At 39.1% G+C, this 15,471-nt stretch overlaps 1 protein-coding gene across 5 annotated transcripts in view; it reads left to right on the forward strand.

Annotated features, from left to right (window-relative positions):
* Positions 1-12,312: 12,312 nt before the first annotated feature.
* Positions 12,313-15,471, forward strand: part of agrn (agrin) — a 601,652-nt gene continuing 598,493 nt past the window's right edge. For 3 of the 5 annotated variants that reach the window (XM_072915895.1, XM_061985594.2, XM_072915896.1), the window contains exon 1: positions 12,314-12,655. In XM_072915895.1, coding sequence (XP_072771996.1) covers positions 12,461-12,655 — 195 coding nt within the window. In that variant the 5' untranslated portion in view covers positions 12,314-12,460. Of the gene's footprint in view, positions 12,656-15,471 lie in introns of all 5 variants that reach the window. The other 2 variants (XM_072915893.1, XM_072915897.1) reach the window with 1 other exon arrangement.

The raw sequence follows: 15,471 nt of genomic DNA on the forward strand, positions 1-15,471 counted from the left end.
CTATAAAATATTAATAACATAAAAACTATTAAACGTTAATAACATAAAAACTATAAAATGTCAATAACATAAAAACTATAAAAATGTTAATAACGTAAAAACTATAAAGCATCAATAACATAAAAACTATAAAACGTTTATAACATAAAAACTATAAAATATTAATAACATAAAAACTATAAAACGTTAATAACATAAAAACCATAAAACGTCAACAACATAAAAGCTATAAAACGTTAATAACATAATAACTACAAAACGTCAATAACATAAAAACTATAAAACGTTAATAACATAAAAACTATAAAATGTTAATAAAATAAAAACTATTAAAACGTTAATAATATAAAAACTATAAAACTCTTATAAAATAAAAATTATAAAGCATCAATAACATAAAAACTATAAAACATCAATAACATAAAAAGTATAAAATGTTAATAACATAAAAACTATAAAAACGTTAATAACATAAAAACTATAAAACAATAGAGGCGCGGAACATGGTCCACTCGGATACCATAAAACCTATAAAACGTTTATAACATAAAAACTATAAAATATTAATAACATAAAAACTATTAAACGTTAATAACATAAAAACTATAAAATGTCAATAACATAAAAACTATAAAATGTTAATAACGTAAAAACTATAAAGCATCAATAACATAAAAACTATAAAACGTTTATAACATAAAAACTATAAAATATTAATAACATAAAAACTATAAAACGTTAATAACATAAAAACCATACAACGTCAACAACATAAAAGCTATAAAACGTTAATAACATAATAACTACAAAACGTCAATAACATAAAAACTATAAAACGTTAATAACATAAAAACTATAAAACGTTTATAACATAAAAACTATAAAACGTTTATGACAAAAAAACTATAAACGTCAATAACATAACAACTATTATCGTCAATAACATAAAAACTATAAAACGTTAATAACAAAACTATAAAATGTTTTATAACATAAAAACTATAAAACGTCAATAACATAAAACCAATACAATGTTTATAACATAAAAAGTATACAAAATCAATAACATAAAAACTATAAAACGTCAATAACATAAAAACTATAAAACGTTAATAAAATAAAAACTATAAAACCTTAATAACATAAAAACTATAAAATGTTAATAAAATAAAAACTATTAAAACGTTAATAATATAAAAACTATAAAACTCTTATAAAATAAAAATTATAAAGCATCAATAACATAAAAACTATAAAACATCAATAACATAAAAAGTATAAAATGTTAATAACATAAAAACTATAAAAACGTTAATAACATAAAAACTATAAAACAATAGAGGCGCGGAACATGGTCCACTCGGATACCATAAAACCTATAAAACGTTTATAACATAAACAGAGCCCAAAAAAAGTCTGCGGGCTATAGAGCGTTTTCTATTCGGGCTCCAGTACTATGGAATGCCCTCCCGGTAACAATTAGAGATGCTACCTCAGTAGAAGCATTTAAGTCCCATCTTAAAACTCATTTGTATACTCTAGCCTTTAAATAGCCCCCCTGTTAGACCAGTTGATCTGCCGTTTCTTTTCTTTTCTCCCTGCTCCCCTTTTCCTTGAGGGGGGGGGGCACAGGTCCGGTGGCCATGGATGAAGTGCTGGCTGTCCAGAGTCGGGACCCGGGGTGGACCGCTCGCCTGTGCATCGGCAGGGAACATCTCTGCGCTGCTGACCCGTCTCCGCTCGGGATGGTGTCCTGCTGGCCCCACTATGGACTGGACTCTTACTATTATGTTGGATCCACTATGGACTGGACTCTCACAATATTATGTCAGACCCACTCGACATCCATTGCTTTCGGTCTCCCCTAGAGGGGGGGGGGTTACCCACATATGCGGTCCTCTCCAAGGTTTCTCATAGTCATTCACATCGACGTCCCACTGGGGTGAGTTTTTCCTTGCCCGTATGTGGGCTTTGTACCGAGGATGTCGTTGTGGCTTGTGCAGCCCTTTGAGACACTTGTGATTTAGGGCTATATAAATAAAGATTGATTGATTGATTGATTGAAAAACTATAAAATATTAATAACATAAAAACTATTAAACGTTAATAACATAAAAACTATAAAATGTCAATAACATAAAAACTATAAAATGTTAATAACGTAAAAACTATAAAGCATCAATAACATAAAAACTATAAAACGTTTATAACATAAAAACTATAAAATATTAATAACATAAAAACTATAAAACGTTAATAACATAAAAACCATAAAACGTCAACAACATAAAAGCTATAAAACGTTAATAACATAATAACTACAAAACGTCAATAACATAAAAACTATAAAACGTTAATAACATAAAAACTATAAAACGTTTATAACATAAAAACTATAAAACGTTTATAACATATATTAATGATATCAAACTATAAACGTTAGACAAAAACATTTGGCAGCACAAACGTGATGTCATGTTGTTTGGTTCATCCAATCAACTCCACTCCACTCCTTGTGGATGTGGATGTGAATGTGGAGTCAGCACATCTGTGGACTGACAGACATCAAGTGACACCTGCTGGGCAATTAGCTAATGCAAGTGGGCGGCCATCTTTGGCTCCACCTCATCATGATGGAGCACTTTTTTCATCTCTCAGGGGCCAAAGTCTACGTCCTCTGTACAGTGCAAGGTCAAACATCCATCTACTTCACTGCAGACCCCTCAGCACCTGTCACAACATGCAGCTCAATTGGACTGGCTTGAAATTTCTCACACAGAACCACTGTAACGTAGATTTAAGGTAAAAGTTGATTATTAAAATTAAAATTCTGAAGATTTTACCGTAAAATGTATGTCAATTTATTTTTACAGTGCATTGCTGTTTTTCACGGGTAAAATGACACAACTTTTTTTTACAATGCATTTCTATCAATACGCAAAATTCTGGAGACTGACATGCTACTTTTTATTTAATTTTTTTTTACCGTAAAATCTATGTTCCTTGTGTATGCAGGGCCGGCCCGTGGCATAGGCCGTATAGGCAAATGCTAAGGGCGCCGTCCATCAGGGGGCGCCACGCCAGTTCCACAAATGTTGGAGAAAAAAAAAAAAAAAAGTTGATACTATTATTTCTAAATACAAAAAATAATCCCACGTTAATTAAAATGCAAAGTAAAGCCTATTTAATAGAAATATTATTTGTAACAACATTACGCAGCCCCCCCTCCCCCCGCACGGTGCGCCCCCTCCCTTCCCGTATCATGACTCTTTTTGGACGTCACCACATCAGACAATCAACACAAAATGTCAAAACGGCCAAAACTGTCAGGTGCCCAGGGAAGAAAAATGAGAAAAGAGGAGGAGAAACGAGAAAAGACAGAGGTAGCAGGTATGCCTACATGAAATTATTTGTCTGTTACAGAATGTGATAGTAACCTGGCTTTTTAGCATTAAGCTAATGTTACATGATTCGGCAATTGCTAATCAATAAATAGCTAGTTCTGTTTTAACGTCGGGTTAATATTGTGGAGGGGGCTAAATTGTTATGGAAAATAATAATGTAACGTTAGGTAATTACAGTACTCCCACCTTACATTCCTCAGGGACATTTGTATTAGATCTTTTAAGCAGGTGTTTTTTGTTTACATTGTTATTGCCTTCTGGTTAGCTAATGTTTGCCCTGCAGGTAATAGTCACTTTTCCACCCCTTTATATATTAGGTATAGTTGTAAGTAAAAAAAAAAAGGTCAAAGACAAAGCTATTCGGTTTCTTGTGAGTATATACACTTCACTGCCGATGTGGGGGGGCGCCACCTAAAATCTTGCCTAGGGCGCCAGATTGGTTAGGGCCGGGCCTGTGTGTATGCATTGCATTACTGTTTGTTGAAAAAGGTACCACTGAGGATTTTTCGGTAAAATCGCGTGACGTTTTTACAGCGTAGCTTTGCGGACACGCTGTAACGCTTCTGGAGCCTGAACCACTAAATCTTTGACAAAAAAATCTATTCATTTCAAAAGAGCTTTTATTATTCCTTCTGAACGAATCCATTTTTAAATTTAAATTTTTTTTTTTTTTTATTTTTTTTTTTTTTTTCAAAAATGCATTTCCATTTATGATTTTCAGTTTGTATCATATTTGACACAGGTCACCAAATATTATTTTTGTTATTTTTATACCAAACCAATACATGATGCAATACACAGAAATATCTATCATGTTATCCAAACATAAAAATAACATTTGTCAATCATCTTCTTCCTCCACATCACTTGAATTCACTTTTTTTATTACCATTTTCAGAGCATCTTCAATGTTGTAATAAATAAATACAACTTTTTTATAGGATTAATGTATTTCTCTCTCATAAAAATCAGAAAGCTATAGTTTATTATCACAACACATACCGAGTGATCACCACAAATAATACATCAAATTGTATATGTATTTTTACTGTAAATATACCAAATTGTGTAATGTAAACCTTATATTTGTTTATTTGAAACATGTAAAAACTTTATGTTGCTCCATGCTATTTATAATGCATGAAATGTAATAAAATTGACTAATTTAGAGTTATATGACCTTTTATACCTGCTGTATCAAATTTGATACACATATTTTCAAAACAGTTTATCATAAAATATATCATGAAATATTAGGTAATCACAATTACTGCCCCCATGTGGATAATATGTTTATTGCATGCGTCTGATTTGATACGTCAGGCTTTTTAGAAAAAAACAACTAAATACACTGATGATGCAGAGTATGTATCATTTGTGATACATTTGGCGTTATAGGTTAAAAACCAAAGTTCACAATGAATTTTTTTTATGTGATTCATCATTATTTATCTGATAAAGATCAGAAAGCTATCATTTGTTATCACAAGAAACACCTTTACCAAATTTGATACACACATTTTCAAAACAGTTTATTATAAAATATATGATGAAATATGAAGTAATTTCACATTACATCAAGGGATAAACTTTCTTCTTTGTGACTGGACAGTCCTCTAATAAATCAATGACTGCCCCCATGTGGATTATAGGTGTACTGCATGCATCTGATCTGATATGTCAGGCTTTTGAGGAGAAAACTGATTATTCTGATGATGTGGAGGGATGAAAAACTTCTGTATCACTTCTGAAACGTCAGGCGTGAAAGAGGTCAGTAACAATGTGTGTTGCATTCGGTCCAAATTTGGCCTTCAGAGCGTTTCAATGCACCGCCGTGGTGGCGTTTCCCCCAGCGGACTAATTCCCTAATGGAGTCCAGTGATCCTCTGCCAATAAAGGTTTCCATTCCATCAAACGCCTCCTTGTACTTTTTGATGACTGTACCAATAGTCAGAGGAGACGTTTAATCAGGTAAGTGTTCCGCATACGGTACATGACCTCGGTCTTCACAGTTGGGTGTTCCAACAGGACAATGACCCCAAACACACGTCTAAAGTGGTAAAGTAATGGCTAAATAAGGCTAGAATGAAGGTTTTAGAATGGCCTTCTCAAAGTCCTGACTTAAACGTGTGGACAATGCTGAAGAAACAAGTCCATGTCAGAAAACCAACAAATTTAGTTAATTGCACCAAATTTGTCAAGAGGAGTGATCAAAAATTCAAGCAGAAGCTTGTGGATGGCTACCAAAAGCGCCTTATTGCAGTGAAACTTGCCAAGGGACATGTAAGCAAATATTAACATTGCTGTATGTATACTTTTGACCCAGCAGATTTGCTCACATTTTCAGTAGATCCATAATAAATTCATAAAAGAACCAAACTTCATGAATGTTTTTTGTGACCAACAATTATGTGCTCTAATCACTCTATCACAAAAAAACAAGAGTTGTAGAAATGATTGGAGATTCAAGACAGCCATGACATTATGTTCTTTACAAGTGGATGTAAACTTTTGACCACGACTATATATATGTATATATATATATATATATATATATATATATATATATATATATATATATATATATATATATATATACATACATATATATATACATATATATATACATATATATATATATATATATAAATAAATATATATATATATATATATATATATATATATATATATATATGTATGTGTGGGGAAAAAAAATCACAAGACTATTTCATCTCTACAGGCCTGTTTCATGAGGGGGGTACCCTCAATCGTCAGGAGATTTTAATGGGAGCATTCGCATACCATGGTTTATATAGGGCACAGAGTGGGTGGGTACAGGCTGGCCTAGGGGCGTGGTGATTGGTTCATGTGTTACCTAGGAGGTGTTTCCGTCTATGGCGGCATGTTGTTACAATTTCGCTGCGCTTGTTGAGGGATGACAGGTCTGGACGGTAGATAATAAACAGTTTCTCTTTCAAGCATAGGTTGCATCTTTTATTACCACTATTGTAAGGTGTGCTGGATGCAAGAATTTGCCATGTTATTGAATATTCAACATTATTGTCTTTGAGGTCCCAAATGTGTTTGCTGAGTTCTGTGGTATTTCGCAGGTTTTTGTTCCTGAAAGAAGCCTTGTGGTTGTTCCATCTGGTTTTGAATTCACCCTCGGTTAATCCTACATATGTGTCGGATGTGTTAATGTCCTTGCGTATTACCTTAGATTGGTAGACAACTGATGTTTGTAAGCATCCCCCGTTGAGGGGGCAATCAGGTTTCTTTCGGCAGTTACATGCTTTGTTGGTTTTGGAGTCGTTCTGACTGGGGGTCGATGGCTCATTTGCAATTGTTTTGTTGTGGTTTGAGATGATTTGTCGTATATTGTTCATGCAGCTGTAGCTCAATTTGATGTTGTTCTTGTTGAATACTTTTCTTAGGTTGTTGTCTTTGGGAAAGTGTTTGTCAATCAGGTTGAGGAATTTGTGTCCAATGTTCGTTGAGACGTTTTTGCTGTATGGGGGGTTGTACCAGATGATGCCGTTTCGTTTTCTGTTCTTTTTTGGCTGGTTTCCTGGCGTGGGTTCATAGGTGAGGGTGAAATTGTATCCGCTTTCATCAAGGGCTTTTTGGTACGGGGGGGTTGCTTGGTCAAATTCAGCTTTGCTAGATGACAGCATCGATAGCCTTTTATTGATTCCGGTAGGTATTCTTTTCGTGGTGGTGGGTGGATGGTTGCTGTCATGGTGCACGTATTGGAGTGTTGTGTTGGGTTTCGTGAATGGTCGGTAGCTGTTATTTCTCAGGTTGAAAGTGACGTCAAGAAAGTTGACGGTTTGCTTGTTGGCTTCAATCGTGATCCGTAGGCCGTTCTCTTTGAAAATTTGGCATATGCGCTTCTTGGTATTCTCGCTGCTCCTTGGCGAGGCGCGACACGCACTCTGTGCCCTATATAAACCATGGTATGCGAATGCTCCCATTAAAATCTCCTGACGATTGAGGGTACCCCCCTCATGAAACAGGCCTGTAGAGATGAAATAGTCTTGTGATTTTTTTTTTTCCCCCACACATACATATATTGCGCTCTACTACGGTATCGAGCACTATTTTTTGGATAACCTTATTAAGACATATATATATATATATATATATATATATATATATATATATATGACTTATTTTTAACACTTTATTGACTGAGACCATTTTGGGTCCCTGTGACTTTTAATGCTCACCAAAATTGAGGGAATCTTGATTTGTTACAAAATATATTGTAATGGTTTTAAACCTAAAAAAACCCCCTAAAAATGATCCCTGCATGCTTTTATTTTCCAGAGTGCAGCCCTGGGTGTTTGGACAGCCCAGCTTTAAAGCTGCACACACACAACAGCGTGTTTCTAAACACCTTCAAACGCTTTATAGTGGAGCGTCAAGGCCAGATTTTGGACAAATCCGCTTGAGTTTGTACAAAAGTCTCCCACAGCTTCAACTCATTCCTGTTTTTGTGGCCCTGTATGGAAACATTTCTTCTCCCAACTTGTTATTACAGAGCAGCAGCGTCATCTGCAGAAGACCTTCATGTCGTCTGCATCATGTTAGGAACCAACTTGATTTCATGCATCCTACAACCTTCTCTGTTTGTGCTGAGTCAGCAGTTTTCCACAAAGCTCCTCTCTGCCAGGCCTGTCATTTCCCCAGGAATAGACGCGACTTAAATTACAGACTTCACAAATGGTTGTTAGAGCAGCGGTCACACATTTAAACAGGACTTAAGCACTTTTCATCATGCACGTCTTCATGCTGCTAATTTTTTAACAGCACATTCTGAAAACACAATAAAAAAATCATAAAAAAGTGAAATAAAAGAGCAAACAGGTGAAATGGAACAATACAAAGTTGCAATGTTGACTCTAATAACACAAAACCGGCATTTTTCATTAAAACTGCCGTTCAAAAAATGTTAATGAATGTTGTTATAAATTATTGACATTTTCAAGGCTCTAATTACTTCCCATTTAAAAATTCCACTTTAAAATATTTTTTTGGAGGAAAATGTTGCATATTTTGTGTTTTGACAAAAAGGGCATAAAATATTTAAAAATAATAAATTTCTATCGACAGATCTGAAGTTGATCTAGTGATTTGAGCGATGAAAGTAAAACAAAGTAAAACTTATTTTTAACACTTTTATGTGGGATTTTTTTAAACTGTCATCGATCACAAGATAATAATACATTTAGATCAATGTTTTTATGAATTATTAACCCATTTAAGGCCACAAACACTTTACACCAAATATTCCACTTTGAAATATTTTCTCCAAAAATAATTTGGTATTTTGTGTTTTTGCCTTAGAAAACGCGGTTTTGACAAAAAGGGCAAAAAAGATTTAAAAAATTTATAAAATAAAAACTTTAAATCGACAGATATATCTGAAGTTAATTAAGATTTAAGTTTTGAAAGTATAAAAAGAACAAATAATGTTTGACTTTTTTTTAAACACTTTTATGAGTGGGACCTATTTAGGTCCCTTAGAGTTTTAGTGGGATTTTTCATTTTAAACTGTCATTGTTCAAAAAATAATAATGAATTAAAAACAATGTTGTTATGAATTATTGACATTTTCAAGGTTACAATTACTTCACATAAAAATATTACATTTTGAAATATTTTTTTTGGGGAAAAAATTAGCATATTTTGTGTTTTTGCCTTACAAAACAAGGTTTTGACAAAAAGGGCATAACATATATATAAAAATAATAACTTTATATCGACAGATAGATATAAGGTTGATCTAGATTTAAGCGTTGAAAGTATAGAAATAATAAATAATTTACACTTTTATGAGTGGGACCTTTTATGGTCCCTGAGAGTTTTAGTGGGATTTTTTTATTTTAAACTGTCATTGTTCAAAAAATAATAATGAATTAAAAACAATGTTGTTATGAATTATTGACTTTTCAAGGCTCCAATTACTTCCCATTAAAAAAAATCCACTTTAAAAATATTTTTTAGGGGGAAAATGTTGCATATTTTGTGTTTTTTTGCCTTACAAAACAGGATTTTGACAAAAAAGGGCATAACATATTCTAAAATAAAAACCTTATATCGACAGATACATCTAAGGTTGATCTAGATTTAAGTGTTGAAAGTATAAAAATAATAAATAATTTACACTTTTATGAGTGGGACCTTTTTAGGTCCTTGAGAGTTTTAGTGGGCTTTTTCATTTTAAACTGTCATTGTTCAAAAAATAATAATGAATTAAAAACAATGTTGTTATGAATTATTGACATTTTCAAGGCTCCAAATACTTCCCATTAAAAAATTCCACTTTAAAAATATTTCGTAGGGGCAAAATGTTGCATATTTTGTGTTTTTTGCCTTACAAAACAGGATTTTGACAAAAAGGGAATAAAAAAAAAAAAAAAAAAAAAAAAAAATATATATATATATATATATATATATATATGTATATATATATATACATATATATATATGTATATATATATGTATAAATAAATAAATCTAGTGCTAAACGACATCCCTCCTGTCTATGCCGTCTCCTCCTTCTGTACACGTAACAGTACGTTACGTGTACAGAATACCGGTAATAGGCGGACGCGAGTGGCGCCAGAACCCCAGCAGCTAATGAGTTCCACGTCTCTGTCCTGGGCGTCGCTGCTTTTGGCACAACAAGCGTCCATGCACTGGCCACAGAGGTCACCGCGTGCGGGCGCCTGATGGCCGCCTGTATGGCCGGCCAGCTGGATGTCGCACGGGCGACGATGCTGGAGACAAGGGGGATGGCGACGCTGAGGAGAGGTCCGCCAGAGACGAGGGGTTGATGTCGTCGGAGTCTGACACAAGGAGGACGATGTCGTCAGAGCCAGAGATGAGGAGGACGATGTCGTCAGAGCCAGAGATGAGGCAGCAGGCTGAGAAGCTGGCCGAGGTGCTGAAGCATGGGCTGGCCGTGGAGCAGAAGCAGGCGCTGGCTGTGGTACTGAAGCAGGCGCTAGCCGTGGTGCTGAAGCATGCGCTGGCCGTGGTGCTGACACAGGGACCAGTCTGGGTGCTGGTGCTGATACATGGACCAGTCCTGGAGTGGGTGCTGGTTCGGGGACCAGTCTTGGAGCGGGTGCTGGTTCGGGGACCAGTCTTGGCACGGGTGATGGTTAAGGGACCAGTCTTGGATCGGGTGCTGGTTAAGGGACCAGTCTTGGAGCGGGTGCTGGTTCAGGGACCAGTCCTGGAGCGGGTGCATGTTCGGGGACCGGTCCTGGAGCGGGTGCTGGTTTGGGTACCAGTCCTGGAGCGGATGCTGGTTTGGGGACCAGTCTTGGAGCGTGTGCTGGTTCGGGGACCAGACTTGGAGCGGGTGCTGGTTCAGGGACCAGTCTTTGAGCGGGTGCTGGTTCGGGGACCGTACTTTGAGAGGATGCTGGTTCAGGGCTCAGCCTTGGAGCAGGTGGTGGTGGTCTGGCTGGAGGTTGTGGTTTGGCCAGTCGAAGAACAGGTGGTGGTGGTCTGGCTGGTGGTTGCGGCTTGGTATGCCGAAAAACAGGTGGTGGTGGTCTGGCTGGTGGTTGCGGCTTGGTCTGTTGAAAAACAGGTGGTTTTGGTCTGGCTGGTGGTTGCGGCTTGGTCTGTCGAAAAACAGGTGGTGGTGGTCGGCTGGTGGTTGCGGCTTGGTAAGCTGAAGGACAGGTAGTGGTGGTCTGGCTGGGAGCTGTGGTATAGTAAGCTGAAGGACACGTAGTGGTGGTCTGGCTGGGAGCTGCGGTTTGGCCTGTTGAAAAACAGTCGGTGGTGGTTGAGCAGGGAAGGAGCTTGAGTCACTGGGGGCGGGGCTTGAATCACTGAAAGCGGCGTTTAAATCACTGGGGGCGGAGTTTTAATCACTGGGGGCGGAGCTTGAGTCACTGTGGGCGGGGATTGAATCACTGGGAGCAGCGTTTGAATCACTGGGGGCAGAATTTGAATCACTGGGGCGGAGCTTGAGTCACTGCGGGCGGAGCTTGAGTCACTGCGGGCGAAGCTTGAGTCACTGGGGTTGGAGCTTGTCGACAGCGAGTCGAAGCTCTTCTGGGAGATCTTCGTCCTCGCCGGCGCGACCAGCACGCTGGTGCGCGGGTTTTCGCGGGCCAGACAGAGTCAATGGGGACCAGCCTCCACATCATATTCACCAGCTCCACGGGTGGATAGCTGAGGGCCTCCAGCATCATAGCGTCCGCCTCACTCCACGTCTCAGGTTCATCCCCGCAGTCTGTGTCGCGGGGATCGGGCACTGGGGAGTTCCATATCTGGGTCGGGTGACGGGGAGATGCCTGTGGGCAGCTTGCGAGTGGGAGAGGCTTCCGTCACTTTAGCCATAATAAGTATTATAATACTTATTATTATCTATCATAACATTTTCTGTTAAAACAAAGCCAATAATAACATGTCTCCACTTTATTTTGAAAAGCACCTCTCTATTTTGCAGCATTGATGGTAAATACAACCTGAGTCCAACAGAGGGCGCTGTTGCACAGACTTGTTTGCTGCGGCCCTGCGACCCCCAACACACGCACGCACTATCACGCTCGTGGGATCGCCCATTCAGATTGCATGCAAATCCACTCTGTGTGTGTGTGCGTGCGTGTGTGTTTGTGTGTGTGTGTGTGTGTGAGGAGGGGGGAGAGAAAAGTGTCGTTGCATTCCTGCAGAGAGAGAGAGAGAGAGAGAGAGAGAGAGAGAGAGAGAGAGAGAGAGAGAGAGAGAGAGAGATAGAGATAGAGAGAGAGAGAGAGAGAGAGAGAGAGAGAGAGAGAGAGATCTCTATTCTGCTTCCTCCTTCTTCCTTTCTCTTCATCCAACACTTCCAGCCGGCGGCGACAGCAGCACATTTTCAAGCCGGGCTGCAGATGCGCGAAGCTGGGCAGCGGAGCGGAAGAGACGCCGGCAAAGAAGTTGCGAAGGAAAAAAACAAAACACTTTGGAGTTCGCGCACTCCCGTTATTAACGTTTGACTTCAAACAAAGAGCTTTTTTGGTGGGTTTTTTCGAAGAAAAGTTGCGGTCATGAGTTCCCGGCGGAAGTTGAGCGGCGCACTGCTGCTGGTGATCGGCCTTCTGGCGGCTCTGTGGCGGCCATGCGCGGCCACTTGCCCGGAGAAGGAGCTGGAGGACCGCGAGGAGGAGGCCAACGTCGTGCTGACGGGAACCGTGGACGAGATCATCAACATGGACCCGGTGCACAACACCTACTCCTGCAAGGTCAGTGCGCGTGCACAACACCTACTCCTGCAAGGTCCGTGCGCGTGCGCGTGCGCCCGATGGTGCTCACTTTGCACCTGCTGCTCGCACGCTAGGTGCACAAAATGGAGTGGGGAGATTTCACCTTTTTTGTGGTGCACTTTGGTCGCCTGGCAAACCAACTTTAGCATGGAAACATCAACAAGTGTGGCCTGAACCATCCAGACATGGAGCTCAGGGGTTCCACAAAATATCACAAAAGTGCAATAAAAGAGCAAACAAGTGTAATGTAAGGAGGAAAAGTGGAAATATTGATATTAATAACATAAAGCTGGCATGCAGACTTTGCTCAAAAGATAATAAAAGCTTAGAATCGACTGATAGAGTTGAAGTTGATGTGCAGATTTAAGCGCTGGAAGTAAAAATAATATACAGTCGTGGTCCAAAGTGTACATACCGTATTTTCCGCACTATAAGGCGCACCGGATTATTAGCCGCACCTTCAATGAATTACATATTTCATAACTTTGTCCACCAATAAGCCGCCCCGGATTATAAGCCGCGCCTACGCTGCGCTAAAGGGAATGTCAAAAAAACAGTCAGATAGTTCAGTCAAACTTTAATAATATATTGAAAACCAGCGTTCTAACAACTCTGTCCCAAAATGTACGCAAATGTGCAATCACAAACATAGTAAAATTCAAAATGGTGTAGAGCAAAAGCAACATAATGTTGCTCGAACGTTAATGTCACAACACACAAAATAAACATAGCGCTCACCTTCTGAAGTTATTCTTCATTCGTAAATCCTTCGAATTCTTCGTCTTCGGTGTCCGAATTGAAAAGTTGCGCAAGCGTGGGATCCAAAAATGGCCGGCTCCGTCTCGTCGAAGTCATCGGATTCAGTGTCGCTGTTGTTGTGCAGCAGTTCTGTGAATCCTGCCTTCCGGAAAGCTCGGACCACAGTTGTGACCGAAATATCTGCCCAGGCATTTACGATCCACTGGCAAATGTTGGCGTATGTCGTCCGGCGCTGTCTGCCCGTCTTAGTGAAGGTGTGTTCGCCTTCGGAGCTGTGTGAAAAAAGCCACCCGGCCTCTTCGCGTAAACTTCCCTTAACCACTCGCTCATCTTTTCTTCATCCATCCATCCCTTCGAGTTAGCTTTTATGATGACGCCGGCTGGAAAGGTCTCTTTTGGCAAGGTCTTCCTTTTGAATATCACCATGGGTGGAAGTTAGCATGGCAAGCTAGAACCACAGTGAAGGATGACTTCTCATTCCCTGTGGTGCGAATATTCACCGTACGTGCTCCCGTTCCACAGTGCGGTTCACAGGAATATCAGTTGCTGTGAAATACGGTAGTAATCCGTGTGCGGATGGAGAGATTGCGTCTTTTTATGAACCGGATCCTTGTCGCTTAGTAGGAGCCATTTTGTGGTCTTTACAGATGTAAACAGGAAATGAAACGTACGGTGATATCCGCGCGTTTTTTCTTCTTCTTCCGGGGGCGGGTGGTTGCTTACAGTAGAAGAAGAAGCGCTTCCTGTTCTATGGGGGCGGGTGCTTTCCTTGGCGGTTGCTTGCGTAGAAGAAGAAGCGCTTCCTGTTCTACCGAGAAAAAAGATGGCGGCTGTTTACCGAAGTTGCGAGATCGAAACTTTATGAAAATGAATCGTAATAAAGCGCACCGGGTTATAAGGCGCACTGTCAGCTTTTGAGAAAAATTGTGGTTTTTAGGTGCGCCTTATAGTGCGGAAAATACGGTACACTGTAAAGAACATAACGTCATGGCTGTCTTGAGTTTCCAATCATTTCTACAACTCTTATTTTTTTGTGATAGAGTTATTGAAGCACATGTTGGTCACAAAAAACATTCATGAAGTTTGGTTCTTTTATGAATTTTTTGTGGGTCTACTGAAAATGTGAGCAAATCTGCTGGGTCAAAAGTATACATACAGCAACATACATGATCAATTTTGGTGATGTAGAAAAGTTACAATCAAATCAAATGATCTTCATGGCATGGCCTCTTCATGTGAGTGATTATGATTGGCCACACCTGTTGACTTCTCTGAGCCCATTTAAATAGGGCTCATGTCATGCAGTCATTAGACTCGGTTACAAACGTGACAATGGAAAAGTCAAAGGAACTCAGCACAGATCTGAAAAAAACCGAATCATTGACTTGAACAAGTCAGGAAAGTCACTTGGAGCCATTTCAAAGCAGCTTACAGTCCCAAGAGCAACTGTGCAGATACAGTAATTGTTGGTAAGTATAAAGGGCATGGCACAGTTTTGTCACTGCCACGATCAGGAAGAAAACGCAAGCTATCTCCTTCTGCTGAGAGAAAATTGGTCAGGATGATAAAGAGTCAACCGAGAACCACCAAAAAGCAGGTCAGCAATGAATTGGAAGCTGCTGGAACACAAGTGTCAGTGTCCACAGTCAAGCCTGTTTTGCATCACCATGGACTATGAGGTTACCATGCAAGAAGGAAGCCCTTGCTGCAGAAGCCACACCTTAAGACTCGTCTAAAGTTTGCTGCTGATCACATGGACAAAGATAAGACCTTCTGGAGGAAAGTTCTGTGGTCAGATGAAACAAAAATGGAGCTGTTTGGCCACAATACTCAGCAATATGTTTGGAAGAGAAAGGTGAGTCATTTAATCCCAGGAACACCAAGCCTACCATCAAGCATGATGGTGGTAGTATTATGCTCTAGACCTGTTTTGCTGCCAATGGAACTGGTGCTTTAAATGGGACAATGAAAAAGGAGGATGACCTCCAAATTCTTCAGGACAACCTAAAATCATCAGCCCGGAGGTTGGGTCTTGG

Source organism: Nerophis lumbriciformis, linkage group LG23 (genome assembly GCF_033978685.3).
Source record: "Nerophis lumbriciformis linkage group LG23, RoL_Nlum_v2.1, whole genome shotgun sequence".
Lineage (NCBI taxonomy): Eukaryota > Metazoa > Chordata > Actinopteri > Syngnathiformes > Syngnathidae > Nerophis > Nerophis lumbriciformis.